Raw genomic sequence first — 21,682 nt, 5'->3', positions numbered from 1 at the left:
CTCAGGTGGGGTGGGACGAGTCGGGGCGAGTCGGGGCGGGGCTGTGCGGGGCTGCGTGGTGCAGGGCTGGGCGGGGTGGGGCAGGGCCGGGAAGGGCGGGGCGGGGGTGGCACTTACCTGTGCTTTTCTGCAGAGAGGCTCCCAGGCAGCTCAGCTTCCCACCCTCACACGAACTACAAGAGATGGACGGCATGGCCTGGACCTGCAGCCCTCACCCCACAGACCCCACCCCCAGGCTCCCGAGCCCCCACGGAGCGCTGGGCCTCCCCAGCCTGGCCTCCTCCTCGTAAGACCGGACGGTGCCTGCCACTGCTCGCTGGGAGCCCCCAGATCCCCTGGAGGCGCGTGGGTAAATACACACAGGTGGGTGACAAAGCAGCCAGGACCCTGCAGTTAGGAGCAGCCTTTGAACCCAGGGTGGGAGTGGGGACCACCCACCTTTCCTGGCAGGGGCTGCTGTTTGGACCCAGCTGAGAACAGCCAGCAGGCATCCTCCCAGGGCCACCTCCACTCCTGGCCTCTTTCCCAGCCGGGAATTTTCTTTAGAATGTGCTGGGTCCACCCTGTGCCGCCCTCCCCAGCCTGGCCCCTCGTGTCTCAGAACCCTCGGGGGGAGGCACAGAAGCCTTCGGGGAGGGCGGGAGGTGGCTTTGAGGAGCACTCGGGGACCTGCTTTCCCCCCTGCCCAGCCCCTTACCACACAGCGCCTTCGTCATGCACGACCTCTCCAGGAGCCAGCACGGTGCCGTGAACATAGCAGGGGCACTCCCAGGCGGGCACACAGGCCCCTGCGTCATTGAGAAAGGTGCCCATGGGGCAGGTGCAGCCGTCCACAGGCACAAAGGAAACGCTGCAGGTGACGTCAGCCTCACTCAGGCCGCGGCAAGTCGGCTGGCAGGCGTCCACCACGTAGGCGTAGCGCTGGGACTTGGGGCAGTTCTGCATGTACTTGGCTATGGTCAGTGGGACCAGGGAGGACAGGTCAGCAGCCGAGCAGCCTGGCCAGCCCCCGCCCACCCCATCTTCAACTCAGCATCCCTGTCTGTGACGTGGCGATCGCAAGGATACGAGGTTCTTGCGAGGCTGGGATGAGGAGGCACAAAGCTCTGGGCTGAGAACCGTGTGAGTGACGGCTGCTGCTGGCCGGGGTCCCCCGACCCCACGCAGCGTGGACACATCCCCCCTCCAGTGCAGGCACTCACTGCAGATGCCGTCCCTCCAGCCGCTGAGCTGCACGCCCTTGGCGGCGCAGGCGTGCACATAGGAGGACAGTGCGGCACACAGGCAGTCCTCGCTCCTCTCACAGTTGCAGGTGTCAAACAGGCAGTTCTGCGGAGGTGGGCGGGCATCGGGGCGTCAGGGACCCCAGCCCGCCAGGGCTCCCCCACCCATCCTGCTCAGGTGTAGGGATCTGGCCTCACGGCCTCTTACTGAGTGGAAAGGCTTGGGGTTGATGACGGAGTGGCAGCGCGAGAAGGAGCCGGTGGGGTCAGTCAGGCGTGAGCACCAGTGCCGGGCGTAGTTCTCTGTGGGGAAGACCCGGCCCCATCTCCATGCCCTGCCACAAAGCCCACATCCCCAACATGCAGGCCTGCACCCCCTCAGCCTGGGGAACAGTGAGTTGGAATTTGGGGCTTACCTGCTGCACCTTGGGGGATTCTGGCCGCCTGGTCCCAAGCACCTCCTCCCAATGCCTTCCACCCGCCTCCATGGGGTCCCCAATCCCACCCGGGGTCCCCGTGGCCCAGGGGACAGGAAGGTGCTAGGTGGCACTTGAGCCTGGGGTGACTGTGGGGGTGGGGGCGAGGAGTACCATTCTCTACACTGAGGGAGCAGGGGTCCTCAAAGCTGTTCCTGGCATTGGCACAGGCGGCCTGGGCCTTCCAGGTGTTGGCGAAGGCTGCGCCTGTGGCCTCCACCACCCCGCTGAGGGCTGTGAAGTCGTCAGCCTGGTTCTGGTTGAAGTTCCCACACAGGCCTGTGAGCCAGGGTTGGGGGATGTCAGCAGCCGCTGTTGGGCCCATCCGGCTCCTGGCCCCTGCCATCCCTCTAGGCACCACACAGGGTGGAACGGCTGGGAGCCCTGTCCCAGGATTCTACTTCCAGAACCCTCTGCAGATAAGCCCCAGTGGGGGGCAGCCCCTGTGCAAAGCTGGCCTGAGCCAGGGCAGGGCTGCCTGCTCCAACCTCCCGGCTGGTTGCTTCCAGGGCCGCCAGTCAGATGTTGGCGTCCTGTGCTGGCACCAGGGTCTCAGCCTTGCCCTGGGAGCAGCCCTCTCCCTTGTCCCCTGCCCGCCTCTGCCTGCCCCTCCCTGCAGCCTGGCGCTAGTCCAGGCCCCGTCCCCACTGGCCCTGTCCCTGAAGGCTCCTGCCCAGCCTCACCGCACATCTGGCCCTGGTGGGCGGGGTCCAGCCTGACAAACACCTGCATGAGCGGCACCAGCTGCACCAGCAGCTGCAGCCCGAGGCCTGTGTGCACCACGATGAAGAAGCTCGAGGGTGTGAACAGGGTGATGTTGGCTGCCGGGAGTGTGGGAGAGAGGCCGGTCAGGGGTGCAGGGCCAGATCTGGCCAGATGGGAGGGGCAGGGCATCCCCACTGAGACCCAGGAATGAGACCCAGGAGTGGCCAGGAGCCCTCATGCTGCCTGTCCCAGGCCTGTGGCCGCCAAGCGGGCTCAGGTGGAGACTGGGCTCCCCGACAGAGCGGGGCTGAGCGAGTTGGATGTGGGTTCCCCACAGCTGCCTGGATGGGAGCCTGGCATTCCCACTCTGCAGATGAGAAACCGAGCACAGGAAGCTCTTGGAGCTGCCCAAGGCCACGGAGAACTAGCAGGGGATGGAGCGGACGCTGCCCAGATTGTGGGAGCCTCCCCTGCTAGGAGGCGCCACCCGGCCCAGCCGTCCTGGGAGAGCCACGTACCTGCCGACAGGGGCAGCTGCGTGTAGATGGAGTTGAGGAACACGCTGCCGTCTGCCTGGACCCGGATGGCCTGCGGGAGGAGGCGGGCAGGAGGTCAGCTCTGGAGAGGAACCTGTTCCCGACTCTCAAATGAGGGGGTGGCCTGCCCAGGGGCCCCCATTGCGGACAGCCCACAAGAAGCTCAGGCCTGGACCTGCGGTGGGCTCTGCATTTTCCCCCCGGGAGGGTCTGACCTTGGAGCTGGAGGGGGAACCTGACTTTGGGGCTGGAGGGGGACCTGACCTCAGGGCGGGAGGGGGGACCCCTGACTTTGGGGCTGGAGGGGGACCTGACCTCAGGGCGGGAGGGGGGACCTGACCTCAGGGCGGGAGGGGGGACCTGACCATACTCGCTCCCTGCACACCTTCGTACGCCCCTTCCTGTCCCAGCCCAGGGCCCCAGCCAGGCCCTTACCGTGTCCCCTCCATCCAGGCTAAGAGTAACTCACCGTGTCCCCGCTGTCCAGGCTGAGCGTCACGGCCTTCAGGCAGTTCTCGTTGTCCGTCAGTCCGCACTTCCGCAGCTCGGCCAGCACGGTGAAGCTGCCATCAGCACATTTCTGGGGGAAGGACCCACGCGTGCATTGGGCCTGGCTCGATGATGTGGGGGCCCCCCAAAAGCGTGCTGGGGACGCCCATGTGGGGGATGTGTCTCCGTGGGGAGGTGGCCCTTGGCACCTCTGGTCACCTCCCAGTGGCTTGTCTCAGGGCCTGGGGGCTTCTTGGCCCCGTGATGCTCAGCAGGGAGAACCACCCCTCTATGACCATCATGGGGACCCAGGGCTCCCCCCCAGCAGGGACATCCGGCCCTCTGTGACCATCGTGGGGGCCTCCCCTGGGCGGAAGGGGCGTGCGGATCCCGGGAGGGCTTGGGTGTCCGGAGACACAGCCCTGTGCCCAGACCTTGGACAGAACGTAGCTGCAGTCGCCATGCAGGTCGTAAAGTTTCTCGTCGTAGGTGGAGATGTGGGCCCCACCCTGCACGGAGCAGGTGCCAGGGCACGGCAGGTCCTGGCACTGCCACAGCCCCCCAGAGCAGGTGCTGGGGAGGGAGGCCATGAGCAGAACAGACATGTCAGGAGGAGGTGGGCCCCACCCTCCACACCCCCACCCCAGGTGGAGGCTGGCGGGTTCATAAGTACCAGGAGCTGCAGGTGGTGTTGACGGAGGCGCCCGGGCTGTAGGTGTGGCCGCCGTGGGTGCAGGGGCACTGCTCGAGGGGCAGGCAGCCAGAGTGTGTGACATCATCCAGCACCGTGCCTGTGGGGCGGGGCGTGAGGCAGGACCGGCCCATGCACGGGGGACACCAAGGTCAGAAGACCCCCAGCCTTGGGGACAAGCTGCCTCCCTCGGGGAGGAACTCCTGCTCCAGGACACTACCCCTGCCCTGAGCCCCACCCGCTTGGATGAACACCAAGCACCTCTGGGCCTCAGTTTCCCTACCAGACCCAGCTAGCTCATGGCATTGCTCTGCCTCCCTCCACGCACTGTTGGGTCTTCCGGCACCCTCCCAGCCAGTGCCCTTCCCACCCTGGGCCCTCTGGTGGGACCCTCTGGCATGAGGGACTCTGCTTCCAGGCCTGATGAGGCTGGCAGCGGGGCTGGGAACAGGGACATGAAAGCCCCCTGAGGGGGCCCAGGGCACGCGAGACCTGCCTGGGGGGCAGAAGCAGCCATCCACGCAGTGGTCCTCGCAGAGCTGCGCACGCTGGGGGTTGGAGCAGGTGTCCACGCAGGGTGAGCCACACTCCTGGTGCTGCATGTTGACAGGGCAGGTCCGGGCTGCACAAAAGGAGGCGGGGCTGGGCCAGGGGAAGGGCCCTGTACTGCCCGCGTGGTCAGCCCCAGCCGCCTTCCACTGCCTTCCACATGCCGTCAAGTCCGCAGAAGCCAGAGCTGGGCCTGGGGGTGGCCCTGATGCCCCTCATCATGGCAGCTCCACCCTCCAGTCCCAGCCCCCACCACCTGCACAGCCTCTTCTTCTCCTGTAGCCCCCGGAGGCACCATCCCCTCCTGGGGTCCTGGGGTGGCCTCTGCCCACTGTGCCTGGGGTGTGTCCTTTGCCCTCCACCCCTGTCCCCCAGGCCTCCCCACCCCCCCATGGCCCCCAAAGTGCTCCCAATGCCCCTTCTCTCCAGCGCAATCCTTGTCAAAGGCCCTGGGAGCACTCACGGCAGAGCTCAGGGCGCCTCCAGTTCTGCGGCTGGCCCCCTGCGTGGGCGCACTGGCGTGAGTATTCCACAAAGGTGGCGCATGGGCAGGTGGGGCAGCGGCACAGGTCCTGGGTGCAGGCAGCCAGGTACGGGGCGCTGTCCACCAGTGCGTGGCACTCCACAAAGGCTGGCCCCAGCAGGGTGTGGTGGCAAATGCCTTCCTGGGGAGCACAGTGGGCCAGGCTGGGCACCCCTGCCCTCCATGGGGGCTGCCACAGTGCTGGAACAGGACCCATGGCAGGCCAGGCTGGGAAGCCCTCTCCCCATCCGGGTTTCTTGTACCCAGCCCCATCCCTTCCACCCACTGTGGCCGTGTAGCTGCCGGTGCAGAGCTCTGCTTGGCCCTTGGGGAGTGACCCATGACTCTGAATCCCCCACCTGGGATGTGCTTGCCCACGGAGTGAGCGCCCAAGAAAGGTGCAGACCCTGCCCCAGGAGGCGGAGCCAAGGAGGCAGACCCTGCCCCACGAGGCAGAGCCAAGCAGGGGAGGTGGAGGCCCCGCCTCTCTGAAGAAAGGTGCAGACCCCACCCCAGGAGGTGGAGCCAAGGAGGGCAAGTGCAGACCCCGCCCCAGGAGGCAGAGCCAAGGAGGGGAGGTGCAGACCCCGCCCCAGGAGGCGGGGCCAAGGAGGGGAGGTGCGGGGCCAAGGAGGGGAGGTGCGGGGCCAAGGAGGGGAGGTGCAGACCCTGCCCCAGGAGGCGGAGCCAAGGAGGGCAGGTGCAGGCCCCGCCCCAGGAGGCAGAGCCAAGGAGGGGAGGTGGCAGCCCTCCCTCTCCGGGTAGCCTGGCAAGTTCAGGGTAGTCCAGTGCTGAGTGTCCTCCCTTCCCAGGCCCCGGGCTGCCGGCTGTGGGGCCCGGCTCCCAGGGGGGCTGCTGCTGTCATTCAATGCACAATTTAAGGCTCAGAGATTCTGCTGATTTAGGGATCATGGAGCCTCCAGGCCCCTTCTGAGTCCCCCTGCTGGTGGGAAGAGCTGGCTCCAGGCTCCCAGAGTACCCACCCTCAGCCCAGCCCGTGCAGCATGGGCCTATATTTGCTCGCACAGCTGGGAACACGCATGGCCTGAGGAACATGCACATCACCACACTCGGACAGTGTGTACCATGGAACTGAGCACACAGAGGGTGGCTGCCAGGCCTCCCTCCAACGCCACCATCTCTCCTCTAGCTGGGAACGTTCCTCAGACCTCGTCCTGGCTCCCCCCGACCTGGAGGTCATCCCTGCCCAGGAGCGAGGGCCTCACCTCTGGAGGCCGTCCCTGCCCAGGAGCTGGGGGCTGGGGGGAAACTCACCTCGTCTGTGCAATTGCTGGCCGGCAAGGGCAGCGGGTCCGGGCACTGCTCCGTGGGCCCATCCAACTTCTGCAGGTTCCCAAACTGGAGTGGGGTCAGTCTGGCGTCTGCCGGGAAGAAAGCAGGAGTGTGGTGGCTCTGAGGGGATCCCGGGGACAGGGTATGGGCTCCCACTTCCTGAGCCCAGGCCAGAAGACTCCCACTCCTGCCTAGGGCCCGATGTCCCCGACGGGCGCTCCTCCCACCATGTAGGGCACAGCCCTTGCGGCCCCTCCCTGCCCGGTGTCCGGTCCCCACTCTACCCCCTCCCAGCCTCCATGGGACTGTGACCCTTGGCTGGTTGACATAATCAGTCACCGCCCCCTCACCCAGGTGGCACTCACTGTGGGCATAGAACTCGTTGAAGGCTGGGAGGCCGTTGAAGTCCCCGCACAGGCCACAGGTCTGGTTGGCGTATTTGGGGTCCAGCTCCAGCTGAGAGTGGGGGAGGAGCAGCTCCAGGCTCAGGACTTCTGATCCCCCCACTGGCAACATGCCCCAAGCCCTGTGACCCCAAGCCCAGGGAGGCATCCCTCAACCCCCGGTGGGGCTTTTGTGGCCAGGCCTGGAGGGGCAAGGGATGAGAGGGCTTCCTCACCAGGGCACTGTCCTCTCCATTCCACAGGAAGGTCAGGACCAGCCGGATGCTGACCTTGACATAGTCCCCGCTCTGCTCCACCAGGAGCCCAGTGCGGCTGTAAGGCAGCTCCTCCCTGCACAGACAGCTGGGTCTCTCCCTGGGCCCAGCCATCCCAGCTGCCCGCCCGCCCAACCCCACCCCAGCCCTGGCCCAGGTCAGACACGGCTGTGTGGGGAGGTCATACCACGTGGCCCAGCCCTCGCCTCTCCCCAGGGTGGCCGGCTCACCGCTGCCCGTTGACGAGGACAGAGCCATTGGACGCCTCTAGCACCAGCCCCTGGGCCTTGATGACAACACGGGTGACCACAGGCCTGGAGCCCACCAGGCCTCGGCGCAGCTGGACGTTGAAGTCCTCGTAGGCAGCGCCGCAGTGCTCGGAGAACACGTAGTTGCAGAGGCCGGGAAAGCGGAAGACGTCGCCGTCGAAGGTCTTGTAGTGGAAGTCGCCCCAGGTGCTGCACACCCGCCCGTTGTGCGCCGGGTTCAGGGCTGCGGGGAACGTGGGATGAGGCCCACCCCCATGCCAGCCCCCCACGGGGTAGCCTCCCCTGGGCTGAGGCGCCCTGGTTTTTGGAGCAGAAAAGCCCATGGTCGGCTGCTGGCTGTGCCCTGCCTGGTTCACCCTGGGCTGCCTCTATTTCGCTCCAAGACCCCTGACCCACCCCCATCCCCCAAGGCGGCCAGTGATCAGGAGACTGCCCAGAGGGAGGACTCTGAGTCTGGCCCAATGGCCCCACCTGGTGGCAGCTGCACCCCTAGATCTGGGCCCCCACCTTTGGGGCTGGCAAACACCCCCTTCCCAGCCAGCAGGGGCAGCGTCTGCTTACGGCTCAGGCTGGGGAAGACAGTGACGGGTGGAACAAAGCTCACACGCCGGGTGGGCGAGGACGTCGGGGCACCTGTGGGCGAAGGCCGGTCACCCCAGGAACGTGGCCGGGAAGGGGCAGCAGAGACGCCCTCCCCAGGTCCCACCCTCCTCGCCAGCCACCAGAGTTGAAGGGGAGCCCGAAACTGATGGGCTGGGGACAAGGCAGCCCCTCTACCCTTGGCCCTGTCTGCTCACAAACACTGCTGCCTTGTGTTTTGGCCTGTGTGCACACGTGTGTGTGCTGGTGCAAGTGTGGACGCACGTGTGCCTGCACGTGTGTGCGTGTGTGTGTGCGTGTGTGTGTGCATGTGTGTGCGCACGTCTCTCTGCTTTGCACTTTCCTCTTCTTTGGAGCGTTCAGCTCCGCCTCAGGTGCCGGACATTGTCCTGGGCAGGGGACCCAGGGAGGGTCTCTGTCGGATGCATGGCTGCTCGGAGAGGCCTCTGCCTGTCCCAGCCCAAATCCCAGCCCTCCAGCCTGGTCAGAACCCCCACCCGAGGCCTGGCCACGTACCGCCATCTGTGGTGGGCCCTGCACTCCCCCAGCTTGGCTCCGCAGGGCCCCGGGTCTCTGTGGGAAGAGGGGATGGGAGTCAATGAGGAACCAGATGTGGCTGCTGGCCACGAACCCGACCGTGGACCCGGCTACATCCCTGGTGCGGCAGCCTCATGTGGGGTCCACAGTGACTGTCTCCACGCTCTGCAGGGTCACCCGCACAGCACACTCTGGCCAAGGCCGGGACTCCTCCCCAGACGCTCAGGCCACCCCAACTGTCAACCACAGATGCCTCCCCCGCCACTCAATGCTGTGGAAAGCCTGCGGGATGGAAGCCTCCAGCTGGGAGCCCTGAGCTGCCCCCGGCACGACCTGCACCTGTCCAGGGACCCCAGCCCGCCCCAACTGACATGCAGGGATGGTGCCTCCTTCTGAAGTGATGGGGGAGAAAACGGAATCAGGAAAAGGCGTTGGCCGCCCCAAGGGGGGATTCCGCCTCATCCCACACGTCCCCTGGAGAAGGACAAAGGCCAGCTTTGTTGGGAGGACACACTTGGAACCTTCCAGGCGTGACTTAGCAGAAACCTAAGCCCAGAGCCAGTTTCGAACTAGATCCCTAAGTCCGGGCGAGTGGGGCGGGGTGGGGGCAGGCCTCGGGGCTGTAGATACTGGGATGGCGCCAAGGTCCCCCAGGCTGACCACCACCTCTGGGCAAGGCCTCACCCACCAGTCCCATGGAGGCTGGACTCTGGGCTGAGAACCTGGGAAGAGGCAGCGCCAACCCCAGGACTCTGAGGCCCCCTGGCCCCCCGGCCCCCAGGCCATTGTCTGCTCGGTTTGGGTTGGGGTGCCCCCTTCACCGGGCCCCAGAGCTCCTCCCTCCCTGGAGCCTGATCTGAGATGGCCCAGCCCAAACCTGTGCTTCCTGGGGAGGCGGGAGGTGAGGCCCCAGCCCCCACAGCACCGTCAGGGCTCAGCAAGGGGCCAGCCCCTGTGGTTTGCGCTCTGGCCTGGCCCTGCCTGGCTTTTCCAGTCAGGTCCTGCTGACATCTGGGAACCACAGCAGGGGCCGCCTCCAGAGGTCCAGGTTGACTGCCTTTCCCAGAAGGCCAGCTGCTCCCTGTGTCCTCCACCCCAACCCCCAGCCCACAGCCCTGCCCACGGGTGCCGGCCCACTCAGCCACTCCCACGCACTGGCGCCCGCCCCAGGCAGCCCCTCCCTACCCCAGGGAGCCCCTCCCCACCCCAGCAGCCCCTGCCCAGCCCCAGGCAGCCCTTCCCCACCCAGGCAGCCCCTCCCCACCCAAGCTGACTGCCCTTGGTCATCTGCTCCATGCCGTGCCCTCGTTGGACTGGGCCACCTGGGCCTCCATCTTGAGGCCAGAGAAGTGCCTGCCACCAGCCATCCCATCACCCTGGGGTGTGTCCCCTAACGTGAAGCCGCTCTGTGCAGGGCCCGCCTTGCCCCGGCCATAGGACGTGCGTCTTGTGACTAAAGCACAGTTCTTGCCGAGGGCTTGATCTCCCCAACTTGGATGTGCATGGAGAACTGGAGGACGTGGGGGCTGACAGTCCCTGGGCCCTGCCTGCTCGGGTGAGGGGAGCCCAGGCTGCATGGCCTGGAAGAACTAGATGCAAGGATGTGGCTATTCTGGTCAAACCAGCGCCCAAACCTTGCGGCCAGAGGCAGCTCCCCCCAGGCCCAAGTTGGGAGCCACTGGGGGAAGCCCCCTGCCTCCAGCCCTGCTGACCACCCAGCCTCCCTTCCACGGACAGAGAGCCCCCGGGGAGCCTCGCCTGCCTAGCCCAGATCCCAAGCTTGGGAGGGGGTGGATGGCAGGGCAGGGAGGGGCTGCGGCTGCCTCCTGGCCAGCCCGGCTGGGTGTCTCCAGGTGGCCCCTGGGGCCGCATCTTTCTCTGTTGACAGTAAGTATTAAAGCTGCGGCTCTGGCCAAGAGACAGCAGACAAGGGAAAAAGCTTGGCTGAGAGCCAGGCAGCCCGTGCGGCCTGAGATACCCACAGATGACCTGTGGGAGTCACGCGTGGGTTGAGGCCGGGGCTCTCGTGGCTGGCTGTGCAACCCTTGAGGGTGGTGCCCTCACCTGCCCTGCCAGCTGTGATCCCCAGGTGGGTCGTGAAGGGCAAAGCCGGTCCTGGGCAGGGGCCCACACTAAGCCCACCCCTGTTCATTCTGATGCCTGGGCCTCACAGGGCTCCAGAGAGACCCGCAGCCGTGGCCCCTCCCCCATTGCCCACTCCTGTCTCACCCCCAAGACCAAGACCCTTTCGGTGGTCTCCCAGGGTCCTTGTCCTGAGGTCAGGGGCCCAACTTCCCCTGGACATCCCATCCAAGCCAGTCCCTGAGTTCCCTGACACTGTGGGCCCATGGGGCCAGGGAGCTCTGTGTTGGGGACACGTAGGGTCCCATCCAGGACACTCGGGATCCTAGGGGGATCTACCTGTCCACTCTGCAGGAGAAGGTCCCAGGCAAGCGGCCTGCAGAGATCCCCACCGTGAAGACAGCATCCGAGAGGGGGCTGAGTGGGGAGCTCTTACCTGCCTGCTGCACCAGGAGCACGGCCGCCAGAGCCAACACCAGCGTCCGGCACGTGCTCAGGGCACCCATCCTGGGGACTGGCACAGGTAGGGGGTGCGGACGGGCAGGGAGGGAGCCGGGCCGGGTGCTTGCTCCCCTGGGGGCCCCAGCTTATGTAGCAGGGAGTCTTGGCCTTAAGCCAGGCCAGGCCACGCAGGGCACCCTGCTCTTTCCCGCGCCAGCCACGTGTGTTTGCTCTCGGGGAGGGGCTGTGGCAGGGGAGAGGCCTGGATCAGGAAGGATTTGCAGCTCTGTGCCCTGAGGCCCAGGACGCCCCCACCCCCAGCAGCTTCTGAGAATCGGAAGGGAGAGGAGAAGGGCCCATCCCGCCTGGCACCTTCCTAGATGGCAAAGCTGCTGGAGGGCAGGGCTGGCCTTGGACACAGGGTCCCCGGAAACGGTGGTCAGCCAGCCTGTCTCACACTCAGCCCCACTCTGGCTCCTGCTGAGAGGGAACCCCAGCCTCTGGGCAGCTCCCCCAGCCAGTGGGTGCCCCCCCACTGGGGCATGGTGGAGCTCCCCCAGCTCCACCATGGGTGCCCAAGGCCCGGGGAGGGCCCACGAGGCTGGAGCTCCTCTCCGGCCACTGCTCAGCCAGCGGGAAGGCCGGGAGGCTCCTGCTCAGCTCAGGCGTGCACGTGGCCAGGATGCTCAGTCTGGGTGGCTTGTGGGAGTCCCTGGAGGAGGCCCCATTTCTAGAGATCCCAGCCCAGCTGACCAGAACCCCTTGAAGACCATGGGAGGTCTCTGGGCTCATCTGTTTCAAAGTTCATGTTCAAGGGGAAACTGAGACCCAGAGTGTCCCCTGGCCATGCACATCGGGAGTCAGCTGTGCTTGTCCAATGCCAGCCCTGATCCAGCCAGGCCAGAGTCTCCAGCCCTGAGTCCCATTTGGCCTCCACCTCACTCTGGGCCCCTCATTAACCTTGGCAGGGTTGAGGAAGCAGCGACTCCTGGAGGTCCTGGACCTGCCCGGGGTCCTCAGCCTGCCCCAGGTGGGAGCCGCAGAAGCCTAGCACCTTCCACTGGGGCCAGGTGGGCTTCCCCGGGGGCCACGTGGTAAACCTCCCCGACCAACGTCATCTACAGGGCAGACAGTGTCATCTACAGGACACTCCGTCCGCGCTGCAAACACCTCCTGCAAACGCCTCCTGCCCGTGTGACCTGCACTTGAGATGCTCCCACCCTCTGGCTCCCTGGCCACCAGCGTCCTGAACGCTCCGTGGCACAGACCCTAGGCTTCCGGGAAGCACCAGGTCGGGTGGTGTGACCTCGTCCGACCCCACGGGGACCCTAGGTTGGCTTCCAGGTCTGTTGTTTTGTTTGCGTAACAGTCCCCACCACGGGGGCCCTGCGCCAGCTCCCCTGCGTTTGGCTTTTGAAGTTAAATTCTTAGAAGTGGAAGTTCTGGGGCAAGAGGAAAGCCCGTCTTCAAAGTTTCTGACCTGCCTCACGCTCAATAGGATGGCGGGGATCAAGAAACACATGAAGTAAGAAGTGTTGGCAGAGACGTGGAGACCCGGAGCCCTGTGCCCTGCCGGTGGGGGTGACCAGCAACTCCACTCTGGGTCTGTCCCCGGAAGAACTGAAGGCGGGTCATGAGGGACATTTGCACCCCCATGTTCACAGCAGCATCACTGACAAAGGGCAGAAGCTGCCCATGTGTCCTGGATGGAGGACTGGGCCAGCATTGTGAGGCCGATCTGTGTGGTGGAATAGAGTTCAGCCGTGAAAAAGAGAGGCTGGCCCAGGCTGCTCCAGGGGGGAAGCTGGGGACACTGTGCAGAGTGAGGTACGTGGACACAGAGGACAAAGGCAGAAGGGGCCGCTCGTGTGCTGCCCCTGGAGTCATGAGACCCGCAGAAACAGAGCATAGACCGTGGGCGCCAGGGGCTGGCAGAGGGGATGGGGAGCTGGTGTTTCATGGGGACAGGGTTTCAGCTTGGGAAGATGGGAACGTTCTAGAAATGGAGGGCAGAGACACCTGCACAGCAATGTGAATGGACCTGGCCCATTTTGCCACCTGTCACCCCCTCATGGCTGAGGCCCCCAGGCGACTGCTCAGAGCGCAAGGCCTGTGGCGGAAGCTGGGACCTGCCTTCTCCCTTTGTGGCGATTTCTTTAACTCAGGGCACACCTTGGGCTTCTGCCTGGCCCTGTGCCTGGGCTGGAGGAGGGGTCTCCCAGATCTCAGCACAGTGCAGACACCTGCTCCCCGCTCACTTCTGGGACTCCAGAGCCTGTGCTCCCCCCACGCCACTGACATCATTTCCAAAGCTGAAGTTTTCGAGGTCTCTGGCTGGAGTCTCCAAGCTCTCTTTCATATCCGGGATGGTAGTCCCCACTGCAGCACGGCACTGCGGGAGGGGTGGGAGGGAATGCCTGGGCCAGTGGGCCTTGAGGATGGTCTGGAGGGTGGGCCAGAGCCCCCACCCCTGGCTCATGGCTGTGACTGCTCCCAGGCCCCAGCCAGACCCCTCTCCCTGGCCTACCTGCCTGCTCCAGGCCAGGCTGGGCAAATGGGGGGCTCCCTGACACTGTGGCGCCTTGTCCCTCGCACCCGGGGGGAGGGGTGTGCCTGCTGCCCGGGCCTCTGCTGCAGACGTCCCCACGACACACCCACCCAGGTCTCCCACCTCGGCCACTAGCCCTCGTGGCCTCCCCACTCCGTGCCCGCGGCTCCAGCTCACAAGCTGATGCCCACCTGGGTGCTGGGGCCAAGCCTGGGGTCTCCCCTGCTGGCCCCTACTCCTGTCCCCTGCCCTCCCTGACCACGGCCAGTGTCTGCGGCCTTCATGGGGGCTGGCGGCCCACTGGGGAGCAGTCCCCTCACCCCCAGCTCAAGTGGGCCGGGCATCTCTGCATCAGCGAGATAGCATTTTCTCCGCGGCAGAGCTGGGACCCTCAGCAGCTCCCCTGTCCCAGCTCAGTGCCTGTGGTCCAACCCTCCCCGCCTCCACCCTGGAAGAGCCTCGCCCGCCTGTGGCCACTGGCACGTAGTGACACCAAACAAGTGGGGGCCCTGACTCTGCCCTCGTCCCTCCCACTAGGCACCTCCCCGGGCAGAGGGCCCCTTGGGGACTGGGCTGGGTCCGGGGCAGGGGTCCGAGGTGGACGTCAAGGCCACAGCTATTGAGACATCCCGGATGCGGCCCCGGGAGTCTGGCCTGTTTGCTCAGTGTGTTTGAAGAGTTTGCGTCTTCACAGTTGAAGGCGCTGAAAACAGGAGATAAAGGAAGGAAAGGGACGCAGCCGGTTCCTGCCGGGAAGGGGGGCCGGGCATAGCCTCCTGCAGCGCAGAGGAGCCTCCCGCCTCAGACGTGCCAAGAACTTGCCCTGCGGCTCTGACGGGGTCTGAGCCAGTTCCAGCCCTGGGCGGGTTACTGTCTATCATCTGGCCAGGGGGTAGTGGGGACAAAGGGGCAGCCTGGGTGACACGGAACCCAAGGGGGATTAATCCCGCCATGAATGAGGACCTGCCTGGGACCCCACAGACCCCTCCAGAGGCCCTCCAGGCACCAGTGGTCAGAGCCACCATCTGCTCTCACCAGCTGCCCCAAGCCCAGCCCCTCAGCCCTGGGGAGCCACCTGGAGGGCTTGGCCGCCGCAAAGAGTCGTCCCTGGGGCTGGGGTCCCCATGTGGCTCAACCTTCCCCTCCCCCAACCACAGCGATGCAGGTTTGAGCTGGGCCCCAGCATCCATCAGGCCCCGGGCACTAAGCCAGACCCTAGGGTCCATCAGCTCCCAGGCACTGAGCCGGGCCCCAGCATCCATCAGCCCCTGGGCACTGAGCTGGGCCCCAGCATCCATCAGGCCCCGGGCACTGAGCTGGGCCCCAGCTCCACACTGGACACCTGGGGTATCAGGCACAGCCCAGGGGGTCACAAAGCAGGGATGGACTCTTGGTCTGCTCGGAGCCAGGCCCCAGGCTGTGCTGGGGACAGGGGGTGGTGACTGTGTGGGACTCTTCACCTCGGCAGCCTCCTGCTCCCTGGCACAGGGCTCCCCCCGGCTCCTGGCCACACCCACGCTCCTGGGGGCGCACCTGCTCCTGGGCCGAGGGTCCCAGTGTGTGACCGAGCGGGACAGGTCCAGCGCTGAGTGGGCCCAGTAGGAAGGTGTTCCAGGCCTCGGGGCCCCTGGCAGGTGACAGGCTGCTTGCTCCTGGGTGTTGGGATGGCCAGGCCCCTGTCCCCTGGCCCAGTATACCTGAGGAGGTGTCCAGCAAAGCCCAGGGGTCTCAAGAGCCAGCGCCTGGTGTCCAGAAGCAGCAGGTGGGGGCACATTGGGTCTTCATGGCCCTTAGACCCCGGGCCACTGAGCGACAGGCATGAATGGGGGCGTGGAATCACCTGGCAGGAAGTGAAGCTGCGGGATGGCAGGACCTGGACATCCCAGTGCCCTGAGCTGCCCCTGCTCTAAGGATGCCCTGCACAGGGGCTGCAAGACACAGAGACCCCCCCAGGATGGCCCCTGCCCTGTGTGAAGGCCTCGGCTTCCCCACCACCTGTCTCTGGTTTCTCCTGGTCTTTGCACAGACCCCCTTCTCTGCCTGTCTCCCCACCCGCTTCCTTCCTGCCAGTTCCGAGGAGCCCCAGCTGGGTCCTGGTGCTGCCCTGGGCAGTGGGATTTGACAAGGACCAGAACAGAGTCCCCCCCACTTCAAGGCTTCCAGTAGCGTGGCCTCTGCAGCAGCAGCACCAGCATCCAAAGAACGAGAGAGGATGGTCCTCTGGGTGGGGTGGGGGGGATGACGGCTGAGCTGCAAACCAGGGAACAGCAGGTGCAGAGACCCCGGGGCAGGGATGGACTCGGCCCCCTGGAGGGTCCAAATGCACCTGGTGTGGCTGGGGCACAGGGGGCTGAGAGGAGCCAGAGGTGAGGGCAGGGTCAGATGTGGGGAGGAGCCTGGGGGAGTGGGGCAAATTGAATGGATCATTTAAAGCGGGAAAACTATAGGGCATTTTTCTAAAACAGTGGTGAAATGTATGTGACTTAATACTGATCATTTTAGCCTTGTTTGTTGATTGATTGATTGATTGATTGATTGTAGAGACGAGGTCTCACTCTGTTGCCCAGGCTGTCATGAACTCCCAGCCTCAAGTGATCCTCCCACCTCAGCCTTCCAAAGTGCTGGGATGACAGGAGTCAGCCACCACACAACCCAATTTGCAAATTTTTTTTTTTTTTTTTTTTGAGATGGAGTCTTGTTCTGTTGCCCGGGCTGGAGTGCAGTGGCTCGATCTCAGCTCACTGCAACCTCCGTCTCCTGGGTTCAAGTGAGTTTCCTACCTCAGCCTCCCAAGTAGCTGGGACTACAGGTGCATACCACCACGCCTGGCTAATTTTTGTATTTTTAGTAGAGACGGGGTTTCACCATGTTGGCCAGGATGGTTTCAATCTCTTGACCTCGTGATCTGCCTGCCTCAGCCTCCCAAAGTGCTGGGATGACAGGAGTAAGCCACCGCGACACCCATTTTGCCATTTTTAAGTGAATATAGGAGCATTAAGTCCACTTACATTGTCATCCAACCATCCCCACCGCACACCCTCAGAGCTTTCCCGTCGTCCTGCACTGAAACTCAGTCCCCATGAAACACCAGCTCCCACTCCCCGCCCCCGAGCCCCACGCATCCACCAGCCTCACCTCTCTCTGTAAGTTTGGTCCTCTAGAGGACCTCGTATAAATGGACTCATACAATACCCGTTCTGGCGTGACTGGCTTGTTTCACGGAGCACGATGTCCTCAAGTCTCGTCCGTGTCGTTGCCTGTGTCCAGGTCTCCTTCCTTGTTGAAGGCAGAGTCATTTTCCACTGCATGAATGGGCCCTGCTGGGTTCATCGATTCACCCGTTGATGGACCCTGGGGTTGCTTCTGCCTTTGGCTTTGTGAATAAAGCTGCAATGGACATTGCAATGTGCCCAGGAATCCGAGTCCCTGTTTCCAGTTCCTCAGGTAGGAGTCCCTCTGGCTGGGAGCGGAATGGCTGGGTCACACGGTAAGTCTATGTTTGGCTTTCTGAGCAGCTGCTGGACTGCCCCACAGCGGCTGTGCCATTTTATACTCCCACCAGCTGTGCACAGCGGTTCCAATTTCTCTATATCTTCACCAACACGTGTTATCTTTAAAAAAAAAAAAAAAATCACCACCTGATATTTCCATGTGGTCTGGACTTGCATTTCCCTAATAGTTAGTGATGTCGAGTGTCTTTTTATGTGCCTATGGGCCATTCGTACATTTCCTCTGGAAAAATGTCCGTTCAGGCCGGGCACAGTGGCTCACGCCTGTAATCCCAGCACTTTGTGAGGCCAAAGCGGGTGGATCATTTGAGGTCAGGAGTTCAAGACCAGCCTGGCCAACATGGTGAAACCCCATCTTTACTAAAAATATAAAAATTAGCCAGGCATAGTGATGAGCGCCTGTAATCTCAGCTCGGGAGGCTGAGGCGGGAGAATTGCTTGAACCCGGGAGGCAGAGGTTGCAGTGAGCTGAGATCGCACCACTGCACTTCAGCCTGGGTGACAGAAAAAGACTCTGTCTCAAAAAAAACAAAAAAGAAAGAAAGAAAGAAAAATGTCCATTCATGTCCTTTGCCAATTTTTTAGTTGGGTCGATTGGGTTTTGTCGTTGTTGTTATGTTTTAGGAGTTCTTTATATGCTCCAGGTATTGATTCTTTATGAGTTATTGATTCTTTATGAGTTATTGATTCTTTATGAGCTATTGATTCTGTATCAGATATTAATATCATTGGTCAGTATTTTCTCCTGGGCTTGTGTTTTCACTCTCCTTTGATGCACAAGAGGTTTTAATTTTGATGAAGTCTTATTTATCTATTTTGTGGCCTGTGCTTTTGCTGCAAGTTCCAGAAATCATTGCCAAATTCAGTGTCAAAAAGATTTTCTCCTATGTTTTCTTCTCAGTGTTTTATAATTTTAGCTCCTATGTTTAGGAGTTTGATCTATTTCGAGGATTTTTTAAAAACGGCCATAAGGTAAGGGTTCAATTGCATTCTTTTGCATGTGGATATACAGTTTTCCCAGAGCCATTTGTCAAAAAGATTTCCCTTTCTTCATTAAGTGGTCTTGGCACACATGTGGAAAATCAAATGACCAGGCTGGGCACAGCGGCTCACGCCTGTCATCCCAGCACTTTGGGAGGCTGAGGCCGGTGGATCACCTGAGCTCAGGAGTTCGAGACCACCCTGGGCAACACGGTGAAACCCCGTTCCTACTAAAATACAAAAAATTAGCCAGGCGTGGTGGTGGGTGCCTGGAGTCCCAATTACTTGGGAGGCCGAGGCAGGAGAATCACTTGAGTCCAGGTTGCAGCAAACCAAGATTGTGCCACTGCACTCCAGTCTGGGCAGCCGAGTGAAACTCTGTCTCAAAAAGAAAAAAAAGAAAAAGAAAAGAAAAGAAAGTCAATTGATCATATATGCCAAGGATTATTCCTGGCTCTCTGTTCCAGTCCATTGGTCCATATATCTGTCCTTATGCCAGTGCAGGGACTACTGTGGCGTTGTTATGCATTTTAAACATAAGAAGTATGAGTCCTCCAATTTTGTTCTTTTGAAAGACTATTTTGGCTATTCAGGGTCCCTTGAGATTCTATACAAAGTTTAGCATGGATTTTTTTTATTTCTGCAAAAGTACCATGAGAATTTTGATAAGGATTGCATGGAAACTGTACTACCTTTGGGTAGTGCTGTTACCTTATCAATATTGTCTTCAAATTCATGAACACAGGATGTCTTTCCACTTTATGTCTTTAAATATTTTTTTCAACAATGTTCTGTAGTTTTCAGTGTACAGATGTTTTGCCTCTTTGGTTATGTTTATTTCCTAAGCATTTTATTCTTTTTGATGCTATGTAAATGAAACTTTTTCTTAATACCCTTTTCCCAATGTCCATGGCTAGTGTATAGCAATTGCTGAATGCTTTAATCAGCTTGAATAGTTTTGGGGTGGAATTTTGGGGGATTTCTATATATAATATCATGTCATGTGTGAACATAGTAATGTTGCATCATCCTTACCAATTTTAGTTTCTGTTATTTCTCTTTTTTGCCTTATTGCTTGGCTAGAACAAAGTTGAATAACACTATGTTGAATACAAATGGTGAACACAAGCCTTCTGGTCTTTTTCCCAATCTTAGAGGAAAAGTTTTCAATCTTTCATCATTGAATATGGGGTTGGCTGTGGGCTTTTTACATATGGCCTTTATTATGTTGGAGTAGTTTCCTCCTATTTCTACTTGGTGGTTTTGTCTTGGTTTGGTTTATTTTTAACCATGAAATGGTGTTGAATTTTGGCAAATGCTTTTTCTGCATCAATTGAAATGATCATGGGTTTTTTTCCCCTTCATTCTATTAACGTGGTGTATTTCAATGGTTGATTTTCGTATCTTGAACCATCCTTGCAGCCCAGGAACAAAACCCATTTGATCATGGTGTAGAATCCTCTTCAAAAGTTCCTGAATTGAGTTTGCTGGTATTTTGTTGAGGATTTTTTTCATCAGTGTTTTTAAGGGATATTGGTCTTTAGTCTTCTTTGTTTTGTCTTTGTCTGCTTTGGTATCAGTGTAGTGCTAACTTCATAGAATGACTTAGGAAGTTGATGTGGGTGCTGTTCTCAGGACAGTGGATAAATCTCAGGGGATCTGGTGGTTTTATAAAGGGCAGTTCCCCTGCACACACTGTCTCCCCAGCTGCCATATGAGAAGTGCTTTTACTCCTTCTTTGCCTTCTACCATGATTGTGAGGCCTCCCCAGTCGTGTGGAACTGAGTCCATTAAACCTCTTTTTCTTTATACATTGTTCAGTCGTGGGTATTTTTTTAGCAGTGTGAAAATGGACTAATACAAAAGTGTTGCCCTTTTCTTCCCCAGTTTTATGGAAGAATTTGATACATATCGGTGTTAATTCTTCTTTAAATGTCTGTTAGAATTAACCAGCAAAGCCATCAGCTCCTGTGATTTTCTGTGTTAGGAGGGATTTGATTACTGACTTAACCTCCTTTTCTACATCTACTCAGTTTGCCTGTTTCTTCATGAGGCAGCTTTGCTAGGATAGAGTGCTTTTGAGGAATTTGCCTATTCTTTCTAAGTTATCAAATTTGTTGGCAGATAATTGTTCATAGCATTCTCTTACAATCATTTTTGTTCCTGTAAAATTCATAGTAATATCCTTTTCATTTCCGATTTTAGCAGTTTGAATCTTCCCTTTTTTCTTACCCAATCTAGCCAAAAGTTTGTCAATTTGGTTGATCTTTTTAAAGAACCAACTTTTGGTTTCATTGAAGGCTTTTTTTTTCCTATTATTATTTAAAATTCCTTATTTTATTTATGTCTACTGTAACCTTTATTATGTCCTCCCTTTTGGTAGCTTTGGGTTTAGTTTTCTCTTCTTTTTCTAGTTCCTTAAGGTATACAATTAGGTTGTTGATTTAAGATATTTCTTCTTCTTTGATTTAGTTATTTCTAGCTATACATTTCCCTCTCATTGCTGGCTTTGTGTGTCTTATATGTTTGGATACGTCGTGGTTTTGTTTTCATTCAAGCTTTAGGAATGCCCTAGTATCTTTGGTGATTTCTTCTTTGGCCTGTTTGTTATTTAAGGGTGTGATATTCAATTTCCTTATATTTGTACATTTTAGTTTTTCTTTTATTTTTGATTTTTAGCTTCATTCCTTTGTATAATACTTTGTGTGATTTCAATCTTTTAAAATTTATTAAGACTTGTTTTGGATCCTCTCATATAGTTTATCCTGAAGAATGTTTCATGTGCACTTGGAAGAAAATGTGTCTTCTGCCGTTGGTAGGTGGAGTGTTCTGTGCATGTACATTGTGTCTAATTGGTCTCTAGTGTTGTTCAAGTCCTCTGTTTCCTTATTGATCTGTCTGGTTGTTGTATTGATTATTGAAAGTGTGGTACTTAAGTCTTCAGCTATTGTTGTAGAACGGTTTATTTCTCGCTTCATTCTGTCAATGTTTGCTTTGTCTATCTCGAGGCTCTATGGTTTGGTTCATATATATTTATAGTTGTTATATCTTCTTGTTGAATTGACTTTTTTTTTTTTTTTTTTTTTTTTTTTGAGAGAGTCTCACTCTGTTGCCCAGGCTGGAGTGCAGTGGCATGATCTTGGTTCACTACAACCTCTGCCTCCTAGGTTCATGCAATTCTTATGCCTCAACCTCCTGAGTAGCTGGGATTACAGGTGTGCACCACCATACCTAACTAATGTTTGTATTTTTATTAGAGATGGGGTTTTGCCACGTTGGCCAGGCTGGTCTTGAACTCCCAACCTCAGATGATCTGCCCACCTCAACCTCCCAAAGTGCCAAAATTGCCTTTTTTATCAATATATAATGTCTTTCTTTGTCTCTTGTAAACTTTTTTTTTTTTTTAACATGGAGTTTCACTCCTGTTGCCCAGGCTGGAGTGCAGTGGTGTGATCTCGGCTCACTGCAACCTCCATCTCCTGAGTTCAAGCAATTCTCCCTGCTTCAGCCTCACAAGTAACTGGGATTACAGGTGCCTGACATCATACCTGGCTAATTTTTGTATTTTTAGT

At 59.2% G+C, this 21,682-nt stretch overlaps 1 protein-coding gene across 1 annotated transcript in view; it reads right to left on the bottom strand.

Annotated features, from left to right (window-relative positions):
• The window catches only part of MUC5B (mucin 5B, oligomeric mucus/gel-forming), a 38,076-nt gene extending 26,939 nt beyond the window's left edge, over positions 1 to 11,137 (bottom strand). The window contains 19 exon segments of the mRNA XM_017874679.1: positions 118 to 173; positions 698 to 953; positions 1,203 to 1,329; positions 1,432 to 1,526; positions 1,814 to 1,978; positions 2,383 to 2,520; positions 2,923 to 2,992; positions 3,410 to 3,520; positions 3,864 to 4,002; positions 4,103 to 4,220; positions 4,617 to 4,742; positions 5,133 to 5,334; positions 6,468 to 6,574; positions 6,851 to 6,941; positions 7,105 to 7,219; positions 7,374 to 7,635; positions 7,974 to 8,045; positions 8,529 to 8,585; positions 11,068 to 11,137. Of these exon segments, the coding sequence (XP_017730168.1) occupies positions 118 to 173; positions 698 to 953; positions 1,203 to 1,329; positions 1,432 to 1,526; positions 1,814 to 1,978; positions 2,383 to 2,520; positions 2,923 to 2,992; positions 3,410 to 3,520; positions 3,864 to 4,002; positions 4,103 to 4,220; positions 4,617 to 4,742; positions 5,133 to 5,334; positions 6,468 to 6,574; positions 6,851 to 6,941; positions 7,105 to 7,219; positions 7,374 to 7,635; positions 7,974 to 8,045; positions 8,529 to 8,585; positions 11,068 to 11,137 (2,377 nt within the window).
• Between the last annotated feature and the right edge of the window lie 10,545 nt (positions 11,138 to 21,682).

Source organism: Rhinopithecus bieti, unplaced genomic scaffold, assembly GCF_001698545.2.
Source record: "Rhinopithecus bieti isolate Rb0 unplaced genomic scaffold, ASM169854v2 scaffold_9449, whole genome shotgun sequence".
NCBI classification, from domain to species: Eukaryota; Metazoa; Chordata; class Mammalia; order Primates; family Cercopithecidae; genus Rhinopithecus; species Rhinopithecus bieti.
Note: the sequence above shows the minus strand (reverse complement) of the source record. Positions and strands in the feature narration are given on the sequence as shown.